A 22,232-nucleotide genomic window follows, 5' to 3' on the forward strand; every position below is an offset into this window, starting at 1 on the left:
TCCAAATACTTAAATTCCTTTAGTAAGTTCTGAATGATAGTAAATTATTCTCTGTTGTTGATCTAACAGAGATAGTTACACTTCCTATATCGATGTCAGTGCTATTTACGACCAGGCATTAAAAGAAGCTTAGGAAGAACACTCTATCCTGGCTTCATGCAGGCCCTGACTGACCTCCCACACAGGCATTTCACGAGAAAGGGGGGCTATCTCGGTTATTGCTTGATTATTTCATAGTTTCTCATTACATTAGTGATTTGTTCCAGGGGGGAAATGGATGAATGTGACTTATAATTTCACATTTACTTATAGAGTGTTAATCTGTATTGATATTTTTTAATTTAGTATCCAGCTTAAACACTCCAAAAACTCCACGGTAGGTATTTTCTCGAACTTTAATGAATTTTGTGAAAAGACGATGCGTTAACCTGCAGAAGAAAGACACAACTTGTGAGTGGAGCTGCCGCCAATAAACAACACAGGAAACAACTCAGAATCACTTCCGGGGGAATTACACCTTGACCTCTGGTTATGATATATCCCTTAACTGCCACCAAGGGGGCGCTGTTGCATAGCTAAACATAGTATACATTTGAGGGGCAGAACACTCCCTGTCTGGGGTCTTTAAAGATCATCAGAGAACTTCTGGATGTGGCAGGACTCCGAGTTGTAGTTGAAGTCAGATGTGTACCGGGTGAACAGGACTGGTGAGAGCACAGTCCCCTGTGGAGCGCCAGTGCTGCACAACACAGTCTCAGAGACGCAGTCTTACAGCCTGACGAACTGTGGTCTCTCTGTCAGGTAGTCAGTGATTCAGGATACCAGGTGGACATTCACACCCATCTGCAAGAGCTTGTCACTCAGTATTTGCTTAAGTAATTTTCCTTACACAATTTGCAAAAATTCCTAATTTCAGTGGTATAGGAGTACTATGTACGGTCGCCTTGGCAGAGGGGCTGTGAGAGAATTTTCCTGTCCAAATTGTTTGATGAATATTTCAGGAATGATAGCTGCCTGACAGGTTTTTCACTCTCACTCCCTACACACAGTTGCTTTATTATTGGAATTATACACCTGTATGTTTTCGAGACTTTATTTAGCCTCAAAGGGGGAATTATATAGTATAGTTGACTATGACATCTTTTGAACGTTGTTATGAAGCATAATGACAATTACATCTATGACGCCTTATGCTCAGACTTTTCTCCAGCTAATAGATTTCTCTAGCACAGTAACAAACCATAAATGATATGTTAATATCCAGCTAATGAATTTCTCTAGCATAGGTATAGATCATAATGACATGTTGAACCCCCAAGGAATAATAAGAGAAGAGATGGTTTTCAGCAGGTCCCTAAATCTTAAGGAACCTTCCCAAATTTAGGCAGTAGGCCCGGTTGTGTGACGTCATTTTATCTCTAGGTTTGTAGTAAACAACTCCCCTATAAAAAGCCTTGCCTTGCAGAGGCAAGTCGGAATTTTCACTATTCGGCCTGTGTGATTTCTCCGGGTGTACCATGGTCTGACCTCTGAAACTTCTGTGTAATAAATTCTGTTATGCTGCAAGTTCTGGGTCCACGTCTCCTCTCTTCAAACACCGACTTCGACAAGACACTGCTGCTTGTAAGATACGATACCTGCATCAATGCAAAACTGTTACAGGTACTAACAGATTTTAAGACAATGTAATGAGAAAAACAAGATTTATTTTATTTAATTACAAACAACCACCACTGACAAGGCCCTCGATCAGGCCCTTGATCAGGCAGAGCCTGATCGAGTCCACGCCCACCTTCACCTTCCACCTGGACCAATTGGACGACACCACCTGTTACATGATATCCACGCACTAATGCACACAGTAATTTATGCTATAATTTACTTTAAATCAGACCATATCAAGTATTTATTTAATATTTACCACGTTGTATATGTATCTTTGATGTATAACTGTAATGATTCTGGTGGACACTCAGTGCTGAAATATCCTGCTCATTTAATTGAAGCAACAAAGGTACTTCTCATATCCATACCTTATCAACAGAAGCAGTACTAGACCCAGAGTACTTGCTCAGTTTTTTTGTTCAAAAACTCATATCACATAAGAAAAGAGCAATAAGACATAAAGAAGTCAATCCGACTGGGTTGACTGAGGAGGCGGCGTTATATTGTGACTCATTCGTTTTCTCCACGTAATTCCACATGTGTTCACACTCTGGGCGTAGTTTGCAGAGGAGCCGTCCACCAGTTATGTTGAACTATAAAAATAAAACAAATCATTAATATGATTCAATGTGGCCTTATGGACAATTAAGAACATAACTATCACAGAACGTCCAAGCAATAAGCAGCAGGTGCATTAAACTCAATGTGCATCCTTTAGAGAAACAGAACTGAGGTCTGTTCCAGATGAAAACCTCATGGTCGTTAAATCACATTGATGTTTGGAATAAACCAAAAACCAGTGGGACAAACTGGGACACTGAGGAGTGGTACATTAACAGAAATTCTTATTTGGCCTTTATGGAAAATCATCTATTCGATAGACTGAATATATCCTGAAATCTCCCAGATACGAACACTGCCATCTTCAGTCTGCACAGGAGTCAGGAGTCAAGAGACAGGAGTCAGGAGTCAGGAGTCAGGAGTCAGGAGTCAGGAGTCAGGAGTCAGGAGTCCGGAGTCCGGAGTCCGGAGTCAGGAGTCAGGAGTCAGGAGTCAGGAGACAGGAGTCAGGAATCAGGAGTCAGGAATCAGGAGTCAGGAGACAGGAGTCAGGAGTCAGGAGTCAGGACTCAGGACTCAGGAGACAGGAGTCAGGAGTCAGGAGACAGGAGACAGGAGTCAGGAGTCAGGACTCAGGACTCAGGAGACAGGAGTCAGGAGTCAGGAGTCAGGAGACAGGAGTCAGGAGTCAGGAGTCAGGAGTCAGGAGTCAGGAGACAGGAGACAGGAGTCAGGACTCAGGACTCAGGAGACAGGAGTCAGGAGTCAGGAGTCAGGAGACAGGAGTCAGGAGTCAGGAGTCAGGAGACAGGAGACAGGAGTCAGGAGACAGGAGTCAGGAGTCAGGAGTCAGGAGTCAGGACTCAGGACTCAGGAGTCAGGAGACAGGAGTCAGGAGACAGGAGTCAGGAGTCAGGAGTCAGGAGACAGGAGTCAGGAGTCAGGAATCAGGAGTCAGGAGTCAGGAGACAGGAGTCAGGAGTCAGGAGTCAGGAGTCAGGAGTCAGGACTCAGGACTCAGGAGTCAGGAGACAGGAGTCAGGAGACAGGAGTCAGGAGTCAGGAGACAGGAGTCAGGAGTCAGGAATCAGGAGTCAGGAGTCAGGAGTCAGGAGTCAGGAGTCAGTCTCAGCTAACAAATTAAAACCAAACTCAGGAAAAACACGAACACTTGAACAAACACCAGTGAGAGAGGAACTAACTTAAAAGATAGAAACCATCTTTGAGAAACTTTTTTTAACGACTATGTTGATTTTTTTGTTTTGTCCATGTCCACTAACATGGAGTCTAAAGAAATATGACAGCTCCCAAAAATGAAGCCAAGGAGACTAGATTGCCATCTGGTGGCTGAAGGAGCTCACTGCAGTACAGATGGGACATCTTAGTTTGGTTTTAATTAATTATTACATCCTATCAAAATGCGGTGAAAGACTATGATTGACAGCTGACTCTGGCTCCAATTGTTTAAGATCACAGTGTTTGGATGTTTTGTCGTCTTTTCTGGATATTGAGAGGAAGAGGAGACGCGACGTCCGTCTTTATTTTCAGTCTTTGATTGGAACTTGATGAAATGTGTCTTGCTGTTGTGATATTGGTGCGTAAATGGTAAAATGTCGTCCTGTGTTGAATCAGCCACATACCTGTATTGATATCTTCTCTCCGTAACGCACATAGGTAGCAAGGTGTTCACAATTGTTGCAGACAGCATCATACAATCCACAGTTGCCACTTGTCTCTTTGATGCGGGCCTTCATTTCAGTTTCATTGCCTTTGGTGTACACCTTTCCCTTTTTATCCACATATCCGTCGAGGAAATTGAAAACATGAGGACTTCTAGACATATCGATTGGCAAGAAAAAGCAGTATGGCTCGTCGTCTACAAATAGAAGGAGAATAAAGTGTTAGGGTTAGTGTTTGAACATTATAGATAATATCTGCATTGACCGGCTGGTGAGCGGAGAAAAAATGATGATATGAGACAAAACATCAAGGATTTTTATATTTATGGAACTTATTCTAAAGTTTAACTGAACAAGATGCTGCACATTCCTAGTATTACGACTCTAAATGGTTTCACACCTGAGGGAGTTTTATTGCTGTTTTCAGTGAAGGACATAGTTTGTAGGTGCACGTACCTGTGCGTTCAAATGTGTTTCCTCCAGGATATCCGTCCCCCACAAAAGTAGCATAATGCTGATAATCAACAGTATCCCATCCAAACTCAGGTTTATAAGCAATCATGTCTCCAAACTCCACCTGTGGTTGGGAGAAAGGGAGACATTAGTGTTACCAAATTAACATTTTACCAATAAACTGTAACATCATGACTTTAAAGATGCAGTGGAAGAATAAATAAACTAAAGAAAGGGACACAAACTTCTTTTCCGTCGAGTTGTAGGCCTGCTGCTGTGAACGCCACATGAAGGATCACAGCCACAGAGATCAGGTTCCTCATGTTTGCAGCAGAGCAGGACTGTAACCTGACAAAAGGAATCATGTTAGATATTCTTTGACTAAATCATAGACTGAATGTAAAGATGGATGACATGTCAGCTCCTGAAATATGAAGCCACTGTCTTATTTCATTTCATTTCGTTTCATAGAGAAAGTTAGTAAAGACAAAATTCTGACTTACCACTGATGTATCGAGGAAGAGATGAGGAAGAGATGAGGAAGAGATGAGGAAGAGATGAGGGACGGAGTAAAAAGTCCTACACACATTCAAGAAAGTTTAAAATCGAGCTTAGGTCTCCGACTTTTATGAGATATTATATCTGGCAACATGAATACACCACACGATTGAACAGTTATATGAAAAAAGTGGGTAATTGGCTGATTGTATTCACAGACTTTATATGAAACAGTTGAAATGTTTTTAAAGATATGATTGCCTTTAGGGCTGAATGATTAATTGCATTTGCGATAAAATCGCGATATGATAAAACGCGATTTTCTAATCGCAACATGCGCGATTAAAACGTGCGAAAGAAGGTAGGGCACTGGGTTGCTGTCCTCACCCGCAGCAAGAATGCCGCGGAACAACAAAACTCCTCTGATCAAGAAGATAGCGAAGCAAGCCTGCATCATCTACACAGGGACCTAAATTCTTCGGCCGACGTGGCGGACTCACAGTCTGTGAGTCACAGAGCGAGCTCATCCTGCTGCTGACCGCGTTGCGGGCGGCGGACCTGAAAATTGCTCCCCGGAAAAGCAAGCCGTGCTCCGGGGCGGCGGGGCTCCAGAGCCCCCCGGTCAACTACATGCACATCTGCGAGACGGAGGTGTTCAGCATGGGGGTGTTCCTGCTGAGGCCCGGCGCCTTCATACCGCTGCACGACCACCCGGACATGAACGGGAATCTACGGAGCTGCTGGTCCGCACGCTGCCCTTCCAGCACATCCAGCTGGCCCGCCGCATCCGCGGACACAGAGCTTAAACTGCTGCTGCTCCACTTACTATAACAACGCCGCATTCCAACACTTATAAAATGCAATTCAATGTGGAAGTAATCCAAGTATTCAGAATACGTATATAGAATATAGTATCCATAACCAACACTGGAAATGTTACTGACTTGGGAGCAGTAAGACTATAATTTAAAAAATGATTTTCTCAGGACGGTAACTTTTGCACACAGGTTATAAAAAGTGCATGCCTTGTGTTTATACTTACAATGACTTTGATTAAATTACTTAAATGCACACTGATTTGTTGTTCTTGTTTCTGTAATGAGCCGTTAAATTAAAATGTGGGAAAGAATATTGTACAGTAAATGTATCTAATATTGTGTTGGTCATATTTAAATCATTCATTATGGTTTTTTGGGGGGGAAAAAGAAGATAAAATAAAAAAATCGCATATTAAATCGCAATCGCAATATTTGGGGAAAAAATCGCAATTAGATTATTTTCCCAAATCGTTCAGCCCTAATTGCCTTATATTGATGGGACAGCATTACATTATATTTCATTAACTATCACTTGCCTGTTGAGGCAGAGGAAAACATCTCCTCATATACAACACTGAAGAACACACCAGTCAGAACAATAATAAACTTTTATACATAACACGTTCAAAACTTAGTAACATTGTGCTTTAGAAGTAAAAATTAAAAAATGTAAGGCAAACAATATGAAACAGTTCAAAATTAAACAATATAAAAGAATAGCACACAGCAATAGAGCACACATTCAGAATTAAACATGTTCTAATCAAGAACGAAGCTTCTAATGTCTGAAGAAATCCTTCAGTAAAGTCAGGAAGTCGCTTCAGAGCTCTTACCTTCGTGTGTGAGACGATGGGATCCTGTTGAAGCAGAGGAGGACGTCTCCTTTTATACAATACGGAAGAATAATGCTGATCAATATCTCTCTCTACTTTTCATATCGCTCCTTTTGAGTGCTTTTTTTCTCCATCTGGCGAATACTCTCACACTTTCTTTAGAGGAAACACAGGGACCTCCTTCCTTTGTTATTACATTACCTTCATTCGTTTTGACTCAGAGTTGTGGTTGACGATGTTATTTCCGCCTCTTGTTTTGTGCTTTCTCTTTGTGTTGGTCACCAAAGCAATGAGCACTCAATGCACTGCCCTGGCCTTCGAGCAGCAACGGGGTAATCACGAGTCACACAGCATGGACGGCAGATGAAATATTTAATAACAGTAGGTATAATTTGATTTGTCAATAATGAAGAGGAGTCGAGACTTGGTTCTTCCTTGATGGTGCGCAGGAGTCTCTTGGTTCTGGAATCAGGAAGTGATGAGCAGCGGCTCAAAGTTTAGCTCCTCCACTGATGGTTGCTGGGAAAATCCTCACATAAAGAAGCCTTGACTCAGCTGACGCCTTGTGGGTCGGTGTTGTTGCTCATCGGAGTAAAGAATATTGTGTTCCTGCTCTATCAGCTGTGTGTTCTGTTTGTGTAAACATTCGAATCCTTTCTATCTTCCCGTCAGAACCTGGGGCAGCTGCTTGAACTCTGTCTGATGTTGACTGAAGCTAAGGGAGTTATGCTTTAATATGAAAAGTTAGGTGTGAGAACAAGTTAATGCACAGTGTATTGTATGCCACAGATTTACAGTTCCCACAACAGGCAGAGGCTCTTATCAGACCTCTTATCAAGACAGGTGTGAGACTGAGCAGCGATGTGACGCACACACATTCTAACTAACTTCAAGATTAACACTAAGCAGCCACGGTTATTAACAAAAATGTGTGTGAAGGCCCAAACTGCTCCGGCCCCCTCCCCTCCTGCATTTGTTTAGAGTTCAGTTCTATTGAAATCTTATCAGATTCACACACACAGACAAACTAAAACTTAAAATCCTAACACTCTCTCTCTCTCTCTCTCAAATCAGTCAGTCTCTGTCTCTCTCTCTCTCATTCTCTCTATCATTCGCTCTCTTAAACCAGTCAGTCTCTATCTCTGTCTCTCTCTCTCTCTCTCCCTCTGTCTCTGTCTCTCATTCGCTCTCTTAAACCAGTCAGTCTCTCTCTCTCTCTCTCTCTCTCTCTCTCTCTCCCCCCCCCCCCCCTCCTCTCTCCCCCTCTCTCTGTCATGGCGGAGTGTGCGTGGGTGAAAGGTATAGTGGGTTTAAGACTTACTTTGCTGAGCTTCATCATTTAGTTGTATGTTTATTTGTTCGTCTTTAGTTGTATAGTGGTTTTTTTCTGTTTAGATTAGTTTGCTGAGTGAATGTGTGAGTGAGTGTGTGTGTGTGTGTGTGCTAACAGGCAGCATGCCTGTGGCAGCGGCAGCGGCAGCAGACTTTGAGAGTCTGACTCGCCGGCATGCCATTAAACTGATCCCCGCAGTGGCATGCAGTGTGGCAGAGGCCGCTGGCTGTGGGAGAGGTGGTCGGCTGTGACTCGGTCAAGTCGGCCTCCAGGATGAACGGAGCCATCGTAATGTTTTTAGATAGCACGGCGAAGGTGAGCGAGGTGGTGGAGACAGGAGTGGTGATCCACGACACGTTTAATCCTGTTCTCCCACTCGTCAACCCAGCCACGAGGGTGATTATATCTAATGCCCCACCTTTTATTAAAAACGAAACTCTGGCAAAGGAACTGTCTCGGTACGGGCAGATTGTATCACAGATTCCGTGCCCCTGGCTGCAGCTCGCAGATCGAGGAGGAGCTTAAATTTCCCTAAATGTGGGCTGGTCTAAACGTTTCGCTCGAGCTCGGGGGCGCCATCTTGTGGCGCAGATCCGGCAGCACATTCTCAAACGTCAATACAGCACAGCACAATGACTTAGAGACATACTTTTAACTTGTCAAATGTCTTTTTTTACTATGAAAAATGAATAAATAAATATATATAAAAACCAGACACATATTATTTTGAACACTCAATTATATTAGCTAAGTCAAATAAACCAGACAGAAGACTTTGCATCATTGATTTTTTTTATTTTCACCATCCTTCCAACCCTGTTCCCGGTTTGCAGTTTGTCAATTTCCCAGCGTCTATAAAGGAAACAGATTGCAGTTCTTATAGGCACAATAACAATGCAAGATGTAAAACAGATAATTGAAATAAGTGGAGGGATTACGATTTGGTCTAGCAATAGTTGACTACAAGACTAATTAATCACATGACCTCTCACCTGTAGCCCTCCTTCCACTCGTCGCCGTTTCCTGTCCTGCAATTGGTCTTCTTCAGACCTTAGTGATTTAATGACAACATACATTCACTATGAAAACATTCATGTTGGTCTGTTGAAAGTGAGTAAAACTGTTTTTTTTTGTGATTTGATTCAAAAGTGTGATATTCAGGGCACTTACGGCATGGGGAAGTTCTGCAGGAGAGTGAGACACCACCATCTCCTAATTTGCAGCATGTTTTCCTTTGAAGAAGGAAATGCAGGGGACTTCCGGTGGCGCTGAACCTGATGGCTGCTTGAAAATCTCGCTCCCACCCGGTGTGATATAATCCCCTTAGAAAAACCCTACTGATAAAAAAAAAGTACTGATATTAACCATGGAAGGGGAGAAGCAAAGAAAGACTAAATTTAAACCAAGCTCAAAACGTGATAAATCGGCGACATCCGACGAAACATATGAAGACGAAGACGGCAATGAGGACAATGGCGGCGCTGATAAAGAAGTAGCTAACCCGAACATGCAGGCTATCTACAACGAGATTCGGGCACTCAGGTCAGATCTAAAAAGTGAAATGAGTGAATTCCGACGCTCTCTTAGCAACGACATGAAGAAGGAACTGAACGAGTTTAAAGGAGAAATCAACCAGAAACTTGAAGAAGCTACTAGCGAGCTAAATGCTACTGTAGCCAAAGTTGCGGAGGTAGAACAACGTATATCTGATATCGAAGACAGGGATGAAGCTGCGAGGGAGGCTCTCATCCAGGCATTAGAGACCCAAGAGACTTTGCAGGCTAAATTAACCGAATTAGAAGCACGCTCACGCCGAAACAACCTCCGTATACACGGAATACCGGAAGAGTCTGAGGGGCCCGATCTGTCGGCGTTTGTGACCAAGCTAATAAAATCAGAAGTCGGCATGCCGGTAGCGGACATGGACCTCGGCATACAGCGCTGCCACCGGGCACTGGCTCCAAAACCTCCCCAAGGCGCTCCGCCAAGATCACTGGTGATTTGCTTCCTCGAGTTCAGAGTGAAAGAGCAGGTGCTGCACACAGCATGGAAGAAAAAAGTCGTTCGATATGAGGGGAAAAGGATCTATTTCGACCAAGATTACCCTCCCGAGATCTTGAAAAAGAGAAAGGCATACGCGGGAATGCTGAGAGAGCTCAAAGCCAAGGGTATCCGCTTCCAGACGCCACATCCAGCTAAATTGAAGGTGTTTTTTGACAGCGGCACCCGGATCTACGAGAGCGCGGCGGAGGCTGCAAAGGACCTGAAGAAGAGGGGAATCACTCTGGAAAATGAGATAGAGCCAGACCCTACCGGGGAGAAACAACGGAGATTATCGACGTGGGAGAAAGCGGGTGCAAATCGATCCGGACGGGCGGTGGATCGCGGACGGATAAGGGAGAAACTACGGAGCTTTCAGCGCGCCACTCCGGGAACATCTGACGCTGCAGAGTGAAGCGTCTGTGGGTGAGCTACTAAGACACTGACTATCGTTTCTCACAGAGCTGGACAGGTTTGAACTTTTTACCGATTGTTGGGAGCTGTTCTAAATGTTACCGGTGCAGAGTACCATCTCTGACACAGAGAGGCCCTCGATGGACGCGAGGATTTCCTCTCATTTTGAAGCTTTATTGGAACTTCGGACTTGGAAGTCTTTTTTTTCTGTTTTTCTAGTTCATTGTTCACTGTTCGTTGTTCTTGTTATCATGGGTAATGTCACACAAGTTAACACAGTTTGGAAAAAGATATGCATCGTCAGGAGTATAAAGTAGTCACACTGAACGTCAATGGGCTGCATAATCCGATAAAAAGGAGTAAAATTATTGCAAAAATGAAGCGAGAAAAGCAGCAGATAATATATTGGCAGGAGACACATCTCTCTTCTTCTGAACATGAAAAATTAAAAAAGCTTGGGTTTCAAAATACCTATTATTCATTTCATAAATCAGGCCGGAGGAGAGGTGTGGCCATACTGATCCCCAATGCAGTAAATTTTGAATTTATTTCTCAGGTGAAAGATAATGAAGGGAGATTTGTCTTAGTAAAAGGCAAATTAGATAATGAAGCAGTAACTTTATTTAATGTGTATGCTCCCCCAGGGAGTAACAAATCTTTTTTTAAGAAAATATTCGAATTGATGGTAAAGGAAACACAGGGAACCCTGATTCTTGGTGGTGACTTTAACATCCAACTTCAACCAAAATTAGATACATCTAACCAACGCCAAAAGAAAAGCCCAAATGCCATCTTGGTTCAGCGAATGCTTACACAACTGGGCCTGATTGATGTGTGGAGAGAGTCCCATCCCATAGAAAAACAATTTACATATTACTCCCCTTGTCACTCTGTTTACTCACGGATTGATTACTTATTTATGTATAAATCAGACTGGCATAGGGTCAGAGATTGTGAGATAGGGATTAGAGACGTATCTGATCATTCAGGCGTATATTTAACCTTATATTTAAACAACCAACGGAAAAATACACTTTGGAGGCTTAACACAAGCATTTTAAATGACAAAGCAGTACAGAAACAGATCCAGCAGGAATTTGAAACATACCTACAGTATAATGATAATGGAGAAGTGTCTCCTAATACTCTGTGGGATGCAGCAAAGGCTGTAATTCGAGGTAAAATAATTGCCCTTACGGCCTCACGGAAAAAAGAAAAACAGAAAAGACTTAACGAATTACAAGAGGAACTTAAGTCACTAGAGATTAGACATACAGAACAAAAAGATCCTCAAATATTAATTAAAATAAATAAAATCAAACAAGATATAAATGGTATATATGATGAGGAAATTGAAAAACAACTTAAATTTACCAAACAAAAGTACTATGAGACAGGATCGAGGTCTATGAAACTCCTTTCTTGGAGGATACGAAAACAACAGGAAAAGAATACAATATATAAAATTAGGAACCCTATGACAAAAAATATGAGCGGTAATCTAGAAGACATCCAACGCTCTTTTGAACTATATTATAAGGACTTGTACACTCAACCAACCAGAGCCGATACCACAATAATAGAGACGTTTCTAAGTTCGCTGGACCTACCATCCATAGGAGAAAAACAGAATAAAGAAATTATGGCTGAGATAAAGCTAGAAGAACTGAATAAAGCCATCTCAAGATTGAAAACTAATAAAGCTCCTGGTGCAGATGGATATTCGTCTGAATGGTACAAAACATTTAGAACACAAATAACCCCTACGCTGCTTAACTGCTTTAACCACACTTTGAGAACAGGAGAAGCCCCGCAGTCATGGAAGGAAGCAGTCATTTCTGTCATCCCAAAAGAAGGTAAAGATAAAAAGGAATGCAGCTCATATAGACCAATATCAGTACTCAATGTAGACTATAAACTATTTGCCTCAGTCCTATCTAAAAGGCTGGAAGCTATTATCCCGGAGCTAATAGATTTGGACCAAACAGGCTTTGTACTAAATAGACAGACACAGGATAATTTAAGGAGAACATTACAGGTGATGAGTCATGTTACTTCGGCCAAAATTGGTGCAATGTTGGTTAGTCTAGATGCCGAAAAGGCTTTCGACTCAGTAGGTTGGGAATATTTGTATAGGGTACTTGCAAGATTTGGCTTTAAGGACTGCTTCATCACATGTATTAAATCGTTATACTCCTCTCCAACAGCCAGGATTAGGATAAATGGAAACCTGTCACAAACTATTCGCCTAGAAAGAGGGACACGCCAGGGATGTCCCCTGAGCCCGACCTTGTTTGCCTTATTTATTGAACCTTTGGCCCAAGCAATTAGAGAGGACCCTGAGATAAAGGGGATAACTATTAGAGGAGAGGAACATAAAATTTGTATGTTTGCGGATGATGTCCTGCTCTTTATCACAACCCCTGACTCGAGCATCCCCAGATTGATGTGTCTATTAAAGACTTACAACTCGTACTCTGGATATAAGCTAAATACTTCAAAAACTCAAACCCTTACATTTAATTATACTCCCCATCCAGATATAAAAAAGAAGTACAACTTTAAATGGGACTCTTCCACAATAAAATATCTAGGAATAAATCTACCAAAGGATATGTCGAAGCTTTCTGAAATTAATTATGGCCCCATCAACAAAGCGGTAAAATCAGACATCTCTAGATGGACGATGCTCCCGCTGGATATGAGCAATAGAATAGAAATAATCAAAATGAATGTGTTGCCACGATTTCTTTATCTCTTCCAGTCCTTACCCCTGGAGATACCACCCAAACAATTTGATGAATGGGACGGGTGGATTTCAAGGTTTATTTGGAATGGTAAAAGACCGAGGGTACAGTTCAAGACACTGCAGCTGAAGAAGGAGAGGGGAGGGAGAGCTCTACCATGCTTACAGGCCTATTATCATGCTGCACAATTGAAACCCTTAGTATACTGGTGTACACCAAATTATGAATCTAAATGGAAGTCTTTGGAAATTACACAGACAGATATTCCAATACAATCAATATTAGGAAACAAAAGCCAAGCAGAAAATAATTAACAGCTTGAATCAATGGACCCTATTCACGGTTAAACTGTGGTTTAGGGTGTTGAGGAAATTGCAGCTAGAGAAACAGGCCAGGGTCTTGAATTGGGTAGCATATGATCCAGACTTTGAACCTGCGAGACTGGACGGGAGCTTTAAACAGTGGATTAGGAGAGGCATCACATCCTTTTGTTCACTCACTTCTAACGGTAAATTTCAGAGTTATAAGGCAGTTTCTGACTCATTTGGATTGGAAAAATGCAATTTTTTTAGATACCTACAAGCCAGAGACTACTTTAATAAAATATCACAAATCAAAACGGGGAAAGAATATAACCTGATCTCTATATTCCATGAAGCATATGAAAAAAACAACATTAAAAAACTGATCTCACGAATATATGAAAGTATACAAACCTTCAAAAATCAACCTACGTTATACATCAAACAAAAATGGGAAAAGGAGTCTGGTACAGAAATATCAGATGAGTCCTGGATGGAGATATGTGAGACACAAGCAACCACTGCAAACTCAAGATCATTAAGAGAGTTTGGTTGGAAGAATGTTGTGAGGTTTTTTATCACTCCTAAAATAACGGCTTTGCAATCAGGCTCTCAGAGTCCGGGGCTTTGTTGGAGACAATGTGGAGCCATTATGGCCAATCATTTTCATATCTTTTGGGCTTGTCAAAGAATTCAACCATATTGGAGGGAAGTAACTAATGAAATATGTAAGATGATGGGAATTAAATTAGACTACTCTTTTACTACTTTGTATCTAGGTAAAATACCAGAATTTATCCCTCACAAATACAAATACCTGCTAAAGATTCTCTTGGCATGTGGTAGAAAGGCTATAACCCGAAGATGGCTCCAAACTGACCCCCCAACATTGCACCAGTGGAGGGGGATAGTGAAAGAAGTTTACTGTATGGAGAGACTGACTTATATTTTAAGATTGGAATTGGAGAAATGTGTTGAACGTTGGGAAAAATGGATTATGTATGCACTGTGCCTGGAATAGTGTGACACTGTACTTCGATGTATTGAGAAGAATGTGACCATATACTGTTACACCCATGAGTATGTTGTATGTTTGTTTGTTTTTTTTTGTTTTTTTCCCTTTATTTCTTTCTGTTCAAAATTCAAAATCCAAAATAAAAAGTTTAAAAAAAAAAGAAGAAGGAAATGCAGGAAGATGTTAATATGTTGTAAAAAAAAAAATAACACCTTGTACACTAAGCATAATGTGTCACGATTTACACATACCTCGCTGAAATCGCACTTGGCCCCCATTACAATGTACAGAGTGTACTGTAAGTCAAGAGGTACTGGTTAATATAATGTCAGGCGTATTCCCAATGATACATTTTTTTCAATACAAATTAATGTGGTTTTAATGTAGCAAGCAAACATTTTTACAGCAATGCTATAACATGCTGATTAGGTCTTACCATCAAAACAAACACGCCGCAGTTGTTGGAGAACTCTTGCTTTGTTAGGCCCTGAGGTGTGAACAATGTATTTTAATAAAAGTATGGCAAGAAAATAGTAAAAAGTTAGCAAATGCTATTATGTAATGTCTCACCTGGACATCATCCACACCAAGCTCTCTCCAGGGGCCAGAAGAGAGGCTGTGAGCTACGTGTCTGTACAAATAATAAGCGAAGTAAATAAAAGTAACTCAACTTTGTTGGGACATGGTTTTTGTGCAAACCACAGGCCTCCCTTCAGTCAAACCTGAAACAAGGGAGCCGCATGTTCTGGAGTGAACTCAGTCTCCCAGAGTGCCACATGTTCCCTTTGTCTTAAGACAGTCAAGGAACTCAGTCTCCCAGAGGATGTAACAGGATGCTGCATGTCCTGGGAACTGGGCAATATCACACAAAGGTGTCAAGAACCTGGGGGGTCACTCCTATTGGTCACTCTGGTCCAAGACCTGTGAGGTCACCGGGGCCAATATAAGGAGAGGTCTGCCTAAAGTCTCTCTCTTCTTCCATCCTGCCGAGGGCGGAAGGCTTCTCCCTTCTCTCATCCCTCCAAGGACGGAAGGCTGCTACAGCCTCTCTCTCCTACATCGCCAAGGGGGGGGGCCTGGCTGATCCAGCTTCCTTCTCTATCCAACCCACAACCGGAGGTCAGAGGTGCAGCTCCCAGCTCACCCCTCTCAAGGAAATCTCCTCGCCCTTCAAGCTCTACAAAACTCCTCGTAGCGACGCGATGTCCTGCAGGAGAACTTCAACCAGCATCCGAGCACACGGCTCGACAGAATCGCGAATGCAGAACTCTACGACCACCAACCCAGGAGACGTCACAGAACTGCAACTGGACTGCAACTTCTTTTCCCCTTTCCCTCGGACTGGTAACATAATCTGGGCTTAATAATTATACTACGCTAAGCAAGACTGTTTATTTGATCGGTGTGTGTTTATAAGTTTGATATGTGTTGTGATATTGTGGTAACAAGTTATTTGAAAGTAATTGTTAGTTAGGCCCTTCATAGGCCTCCTTTGTAGGTCTCTCTGACTCTTGCATTATCTGATTGACATCTACACAGACACACGCATAGTCTCCACCTAATTAAACCTACCCCCATAAAGCAACCTCAGAAGAAGGGGGGGGGCTCTTATCTTAGGGACCATTTTTAAAGCATGCTAATTTACATTCACACACACACACACACCTCCTTGTTAGTTAGTTTGATTGTTTAGTAATTTGTGTTTTTATACTTTATTATGTTCATAATAAATGTTCTTCTTTCACAAATGTTCTGTCATTAATATTGCATAAGTGAATCTTGCCAATTGTTACACTGTTAAGAACTCCATAAACCTTCATTGTTCTTTATATAATCTTTAATGGTAAAATATTGAGATTTCTAATTGAACTAGATCTAAATGAGACTGATCTTAATCAATAAATTGGCTATCTTTTCCCTTCTATGAAGGGTGGTGCCCCGCGAGAACTTTAACCAACTAAAGTTATGATTTAATATTAATATTTTGAATATTAATGTTTTACATTTTATTTTGATAGCCAAATTTATTGAGTGCCTAAAGGCACACCATTCTATGGTAACACTTTTTAAGCACTATTGCACAACACAGTGTTTGTGTGTTTTGTCGTCTTTTCTGGATATTGAGAGGAAGTGTAGACAGGACTACCATCTTTAATTTCAGTCTTTGATTGGAACTTGATGAAATGTGTCTTGCTGTTGTGAATATTGGCCGTAAATGGTAAAATGTCGTCCTGTGTTGAATCAGCCACATACCTGTATTGATATCTTCTCTCCGTAACGCACATAGGTAGCAAGGTGTTCACAGTTGTTGTTGAGAACATTATACGGTCCACAGTTGGCATGTTTCTCTTCGATGCGTTTCTTCATTTCAGTCTCAGTGCCTTTGGGGTACACCTTTCCATCCTCTTTTTTGTCGAGGTAATTGAAAACATAAGGATCTCTAGTTGTATCGATTGGCGAGAAAACGCAGGATGGCTTTTTGTCTACAAATAGAAGGAGAATAAAATGTTAGAGTTCGTGTTTGAACATTATAGATAATATTTATTATGTATTATTTATTCATGTCTATCTGCTCTTGTATTCTACAGCAAGGCTAGCAGCTCTATGATGCTTGGTTTGAGCTATAGACTATAATCGATTACACTTCGGAATGATGTCACATTTCATGCATACCAACGACGTAGTAGGACGTCCGCACATTCTCTAATGAGAGACTTGATTATAAACAGTAAAAACTTTAGCAGTTACTGTTGACACATGGAGTGGCCATCTTGGATTTCAAAGTCCAAGTCGGAATTCCAACTTGACAGGATGTTCCGGCTCCGCGGTGTAATGGAACGTGGTGTTTGGTTGATGTCCTATGCTAGTGTTAGAATGCTAAGATGTTCACAGAGACAATGCTAACAAGCCAATAGTTTTCCAATGATATTTTCTATGTCTAAGATCTTAGTTAGCATAATAGCATGATAATATTTGATAATAGGAGGACCACGTTGAAGAAAAGAAACTGAACTGAACGAATTCTGTCATTAACTGGAAGAAACCTCTAGAACCAGACTCAGTGTGGGTGACACAGAAGACAGAGCTTCTGGGGTGTAACGTGACACGTAGCCTAAAATTATGACTTTATTTATTATCACTGAAATTGAATGTCTTCTTGTAGTATTACGACTCTGCTCTCAGAATCTCAGATGTGTTTTTCTTCAACATGGCCCTAATAAAGGAAAAGAAAACAACATGTTGTTCCAACTTCTGCTGATCTGCCAACAGTGTTTCTGTTGAAACTTTGAGTGGTGGTAATCTTTCTCATTATAACTCAGAGCTATGTGTAAACAAGACAGAGGAACTTTCATTCAAATTTCTCACAGGGTTTTTCAGTTTGGTGATAAATGGTTTCACGTCTGAGTGAGTTTAATTGCTGCTTTCAGTGAAGGACATAGTTTGTAGGTATACGTACTCAAGCGTTCAAATGTGTTGCTTCCAGGTTATTTGTCCCCCACATAAATAGCATAATGCTGATATGTAATAAACCCCAGTTTACACTCAGGTTTATAAGCAATAATGTCTCCAAACTCCACCTGTGGTTGGGAGAAAGGGGGACAGAAGTGATGCATGTTACCAAATGAACATTTTACCAATAAACTGTAGCATCAAATCAAACTGAATTGAAATAATGACTTTAAAGATGCAGTGGAAGAATAAATAAACTAAAGAAAGTGACACCAACTTCTTTTCCGTCGAGTTTTAGGCCTGCTGCTGTGAACGCCACATGAAGGATCACAGCCACAGAGATCAGGTTCCTCATGTTTGCAGCAGAGCAGAACTGTAACCTGACAAAAGGAATCATGTTAGATATTCTTTGACTAAATCATAAACTGAATGTAAAGATGGATGACATGTCAGCTCCTGAAATATGAAGCCACTGTCTTGTTTCATTTCTGGATAGTAGGAAGAAGTGGACACATTTTTATTTAAAGTCTTTGGACTAAACTCTTTAGATTTGAAAAGTAAAGTTCAGAAAGAAGAAGAAACACCAAACATACGAACGTCAGTGTAATGACACAGACTCAACATATTTAGAGAGTAAGAAACGACATTAAAGAAGAATAGAGAAAGTTAGTAAAGATAAAATCCTGACTTACCACTGATGTATCGAGGAAGAGATGAAGAAGAGATGAGGAAGAGATGAGGAAGAGATGAGGACGGAGTAAAAAGTCCTAAACACGTTCAAGAAAGATTAAAAACTATCTCACTAGAGTCGGCTCCTTTAGGTCTCCGACTTTTATGAGATTTAATATCATGAATAAACCCCCAGTTTTAGATTTCCGTTTCTACAACGATTGAACAGTTATATGAAAAAAGTGGGTAAATGGCTGAATGTATTCACTGACTCTATATTAAACAGTTGATATGTTTAGGTTTTTAATGATATGTTTGCCTTATATTGATGGGACAGCATTACATTATATTTCATTAACTATCACTTGTTTGTTTCCAGAGCTCTTACCTTCTTCACTGAGATGGTGGAAGCCTGTTGGGGCAGAGGAAAACATCTCCTCATATACAACACTGAAGACCACACCAGTCAAAACAATAATAAACTTTTATACGTAACACGTTCAAAACTCAGTTACAATGTGCTTTACAAGTGGAAATAAAAAAATTTAAAGCAAACACTATGAAACAGTTAAAAATCAAACAATATAAAATAATCGCACAAAGCAACAGAGCACACATACAAAGACCAACATGTTCTAGACAAGAACTAAGCTTCTAATGTCTGAAGAAATCCTTCAGTAAAGTCAGGAAGTAGCTTCAGAACTCTTACCTTCGTGTGTGAGACGATGGGATCCTGTTGAAGCAGAGGAGGACGTCTCCTTTTATACAATTCAGAAGAATAACGCTGATCAATCTCTCTCTCTACTTTTCATATCGCTCCTTTTAATCGCTGAAAGGTAACGACTTCTTCTAATCAGCATGTTCTTGTTCAGTATCTGCATCAGTTCCCTTCTGGTTCCACCATGTCTCTAAAACAGTCCATTTAATTTTCTTTTTCTTTTGTCTTTGTTTCTTTTTTTACTCCCTCTGGCTAATATTCTCATACTTCTCTCTCTCTCTCTACTCTTTACATCTTCTGCATGAAAACATATTCTAAAGCAGAGGTCTTCAACGTTTTTCAGGTCAAGGACCCCAAACTGCTGGAGAGATGGAGCAGGGAACCCCTACTATATAAATTGTATAAAATTGTGTTTTATATTAAACTAGGCCTAGAGCCATGTATAAACATAGCTACCCTGTTATTGTGAATTCAATACTAAGCTATTCAAATATTACACGGGTTCATATATTCATGTTTTTAATTTAAACATGTGCAAGGTACAGGGTGGCCATGCCACTGCCATTTATAAACATACATCTTGCATACAACACTGAGCTATTAAAGTAATTCACAGATTCATGTTTTTATTTTAAACATACATGTAGAAGAGACAGTGAATCCTCAAGCCATCTGTGGATACCACACATTCTCCCACATCAGTGAGATGTTGGACCCTGATGAGTAGCACACAACTTATCTAACCTGGGATGGATGGAGGTTGTCAGGCAGAGGTTTAAATCAGCCTCTCAATGTGTTGGATGCATGTTAATGTGTATTTAAAGACATTTAAATTTGTGTAAGAAAAAATTGGTTCGGAAAAAAAAATCCAAAATTATAAAAAACTAGGGCTACGTTGTAGCACTAACGGGCCCGAGCACAGGCAATTTCAAGTCTGTTGCGGTCGGGGAAGAGAGAGCGATCGATGACCAAGCGCACGTCTCTGCCTTGCGTGCGTTTTAAGCTTTGCAGCAAGAATAAACGCTTCACTTCCTGTAGCCAGCAGGTGGCGCTATGATTTTAAGTCATGGTGTCTTTGTAGATGTCATCAGGTCGCGACTCTTGTCTTAAATGTCTAGTTTGGAGTCGATGGGACCAAATATGTCTAAGATATAGAAGCTTGTGTTTTCATGGCGTTCATCACACTTTGCCGCCACGCCACGGTCAGACGGTGTGTCAGAAAGTTGTTTCTTTGATAACTTTTTATCTCCATATTGTTGTGATGACACTCATCTGAATTTTTTGTTGATCTGATGAAAGCTCTCCGAGAAGTACATAAAAATAGAACATGTTTTTATGTACTTGAACATGACATTTCCTGTTGCCACCAGGGGGCGCTGTCATTTTAAGTCAAGATTTTTGTGTTGTTGTCTTCAGGTCGCGACTCTTGTCTTACATGTGTAGTTTGGAGTCCATGGGACCAAATATGTCTGAGATATAGAAGCTCGTGTTTTGATGGCGTTTCGTCACACTTTGATGCCACGCCACAGTCAGACGGTGTGTCTAAAAGTTGTTTCTTTGATAACTTTAGATCTCCGTTTTGTTGTCATGACACTCGTCTAAATGTTAAGTTGATCTGAAGCTGTACGAGAAGTATATCAAAGTAAAAAACATGGAATATGCCCAAAATGGCCACTAAATCAAAAATGGCGGGCTTCCTTTTGGAGTTTTTCATAATGCTCCTTGAGGCTTTTTTGTGCATCTGGTCATGATACACAACTGTCTAGATTTTCGTGAGGATCGATGAATGCTAAATGAGGGGCTTTTCCGTAGGTGGCGCTGTTGAGCCATTTTGCCACGCCCATTTCCAAATACTCCAGAATACGTAAATTTAAACCACTTTCTAATTTACTGCAAACTTTTACAACTTTTTGAGCATGTTTACAAATTCTCAGAATAATCCTTTCAATTTCAATAGGGCCTCGGTGCTCAGGCCCTAATAAAAAAAATTGCCTAATGAACCAAACATTTCGAGACCCCTCTGCAGTACCTCTGCGGACCCCCTAGGGGTCGCGGACCCCCTGTTGAAGACCTCTGATCTAAAGCAAACACAGGGACCTCCTTCCTTTTTTTAAATTAAATTAAAATAAAAGAGTTGTTGTTGACGAAGTTAGTTCTGCCTCTTGTTTTGTGCTTTCTCTATCGGTCGGTCACCAAACGGTGATGCAGTATGATTATTATAATAATATTTATGTTACAATAAATTAGTCTATGATGAGTTTCTGGATCAACCTTCAATTAATCAAACTTTATTCCTGTTGCACCTTTCATACAGGTCACTTCAGTTCAAAGAGCTTACTCTGGTTTACTCTGCTGTCCAGTAGAAAAAACACCTTGACCCACATAAAGAGAAATAGACAAACTGAGCTGGGACCAGTTCACTAACTTCATCCTGCTCACAATAGAAGAGGACGACCCTTTAACCTGGATCCTGTAGTGGCCAGAGTTACCATGAGCTTCCAGGTGCAAACCTGCAACAGCCCTGATGTCATGTTACCCTCAGGCTGAAGGCCAAATGGAAATACTACGGTCACATTTATCACTCACTAAACTTTCACAGGTCCGTAATTACCGATAAGACATTTAAATATCTTTGCTATTAATGCATTTTTAATCCAGAGGCTTGTGTTAAAACAAATATACCTTTCACCAGACAGTCATAAAAGATAAAGACTTTTTAACCGCCATTAGATATCCAGGTCATTTTATTGGAAATCATGCAAACGCCTTGTTCTCTCTGGAGCGAGAGCTGGTGCACGAGTCAAATCAAGGAATCGCCGAGATATGAACCCACTGTTCAAATAATGTATCAGCTAAAGCTCCTTTCTTTTAGTTTTTTAAATATTCTGTCTTTGCAGGTGTATTTAATTTCTATCGCTCTGACTTGATAGAGTGAAACCGGGTTTCAATAATAATGTTGGTTTTACATTTGACAGATTCTCTAACAACACTAAAAAGTTACCTTTAAGGAAACTTCATAGTCAATACTCACTTTTTA

The 22,232-nt window shown here is 40.9% G+C and overlaps 1 protein-coding gene and 1 long non-coding RNA gene across 2 annotated transcripts; both read right to left on the bottom strand.

The window, feature by feature from the left end:
* Window positions 1-1,735: 1,735 nt before the first annotated feature.
* Window positions 1,736-19,509, bottom strand: LOC133964917 (uncharacterized). Its single transcript, XM_062399247.1, has 7 exons — window positions 19,187-19,509; window positions 18,866-18,889; window positions 4,862-4,937; window positions 4,604-4,699; window positions 4,362-4,482; window positions 3,867-4,102; window positions 1,736-2,258 (listed from the first exon to the last, which is right to left on the bottom strand). The coding sequence occupies exons 4-7, from the start codon at window positions 4,679-4,681 to the stop codon at window positions 2,085-2,087; spliced, it is 609 nt and encodes a 202-aa protein (XP_062255231.1). The 5' UTR covers window positions 4,682-4,699; window positions 4,862-4,937; window positions 18,866-18,889; window positions 19,187-19,509; the 3' UTR covers window positions 1,736-2,084.
* LOC133965514 (uncharacterized) lies at window positions 8,624-15,024 on the bottom strand. The gene is made up of 6 exons (XR_009923871.1): window positions 14,929-15,024; window positions 14,795-14,845; window positions 14,610-14,654; window positions 9,011-9,072; window positions 8,833-8,890; window positions 8,624-8,692 (listed from the first exon to the last, which is right to left on the bottom strand). It is a non-coding gene; the product is annotated as an uncharacterized LOC133965514 (long non-coding RNA).
* Window positions 19,510-22,232: the final 2,723 nt, after the last annotated feature.

This window comes from Platichthys flesus, chromosome 11 (assembly GCF_949316205.1).
Source record: "Platichthys flesus chromosome 11, fPlaFle2.1, whole genome shotgun sequence".
NCBI classification, from domain to species: domain Eukaryota; kingdom Metazoa; phylum Chordata; class Actinopteri; order Pleuronectiformes; family Pleuronectidae; genus Platichthys; species Platichthys flesus.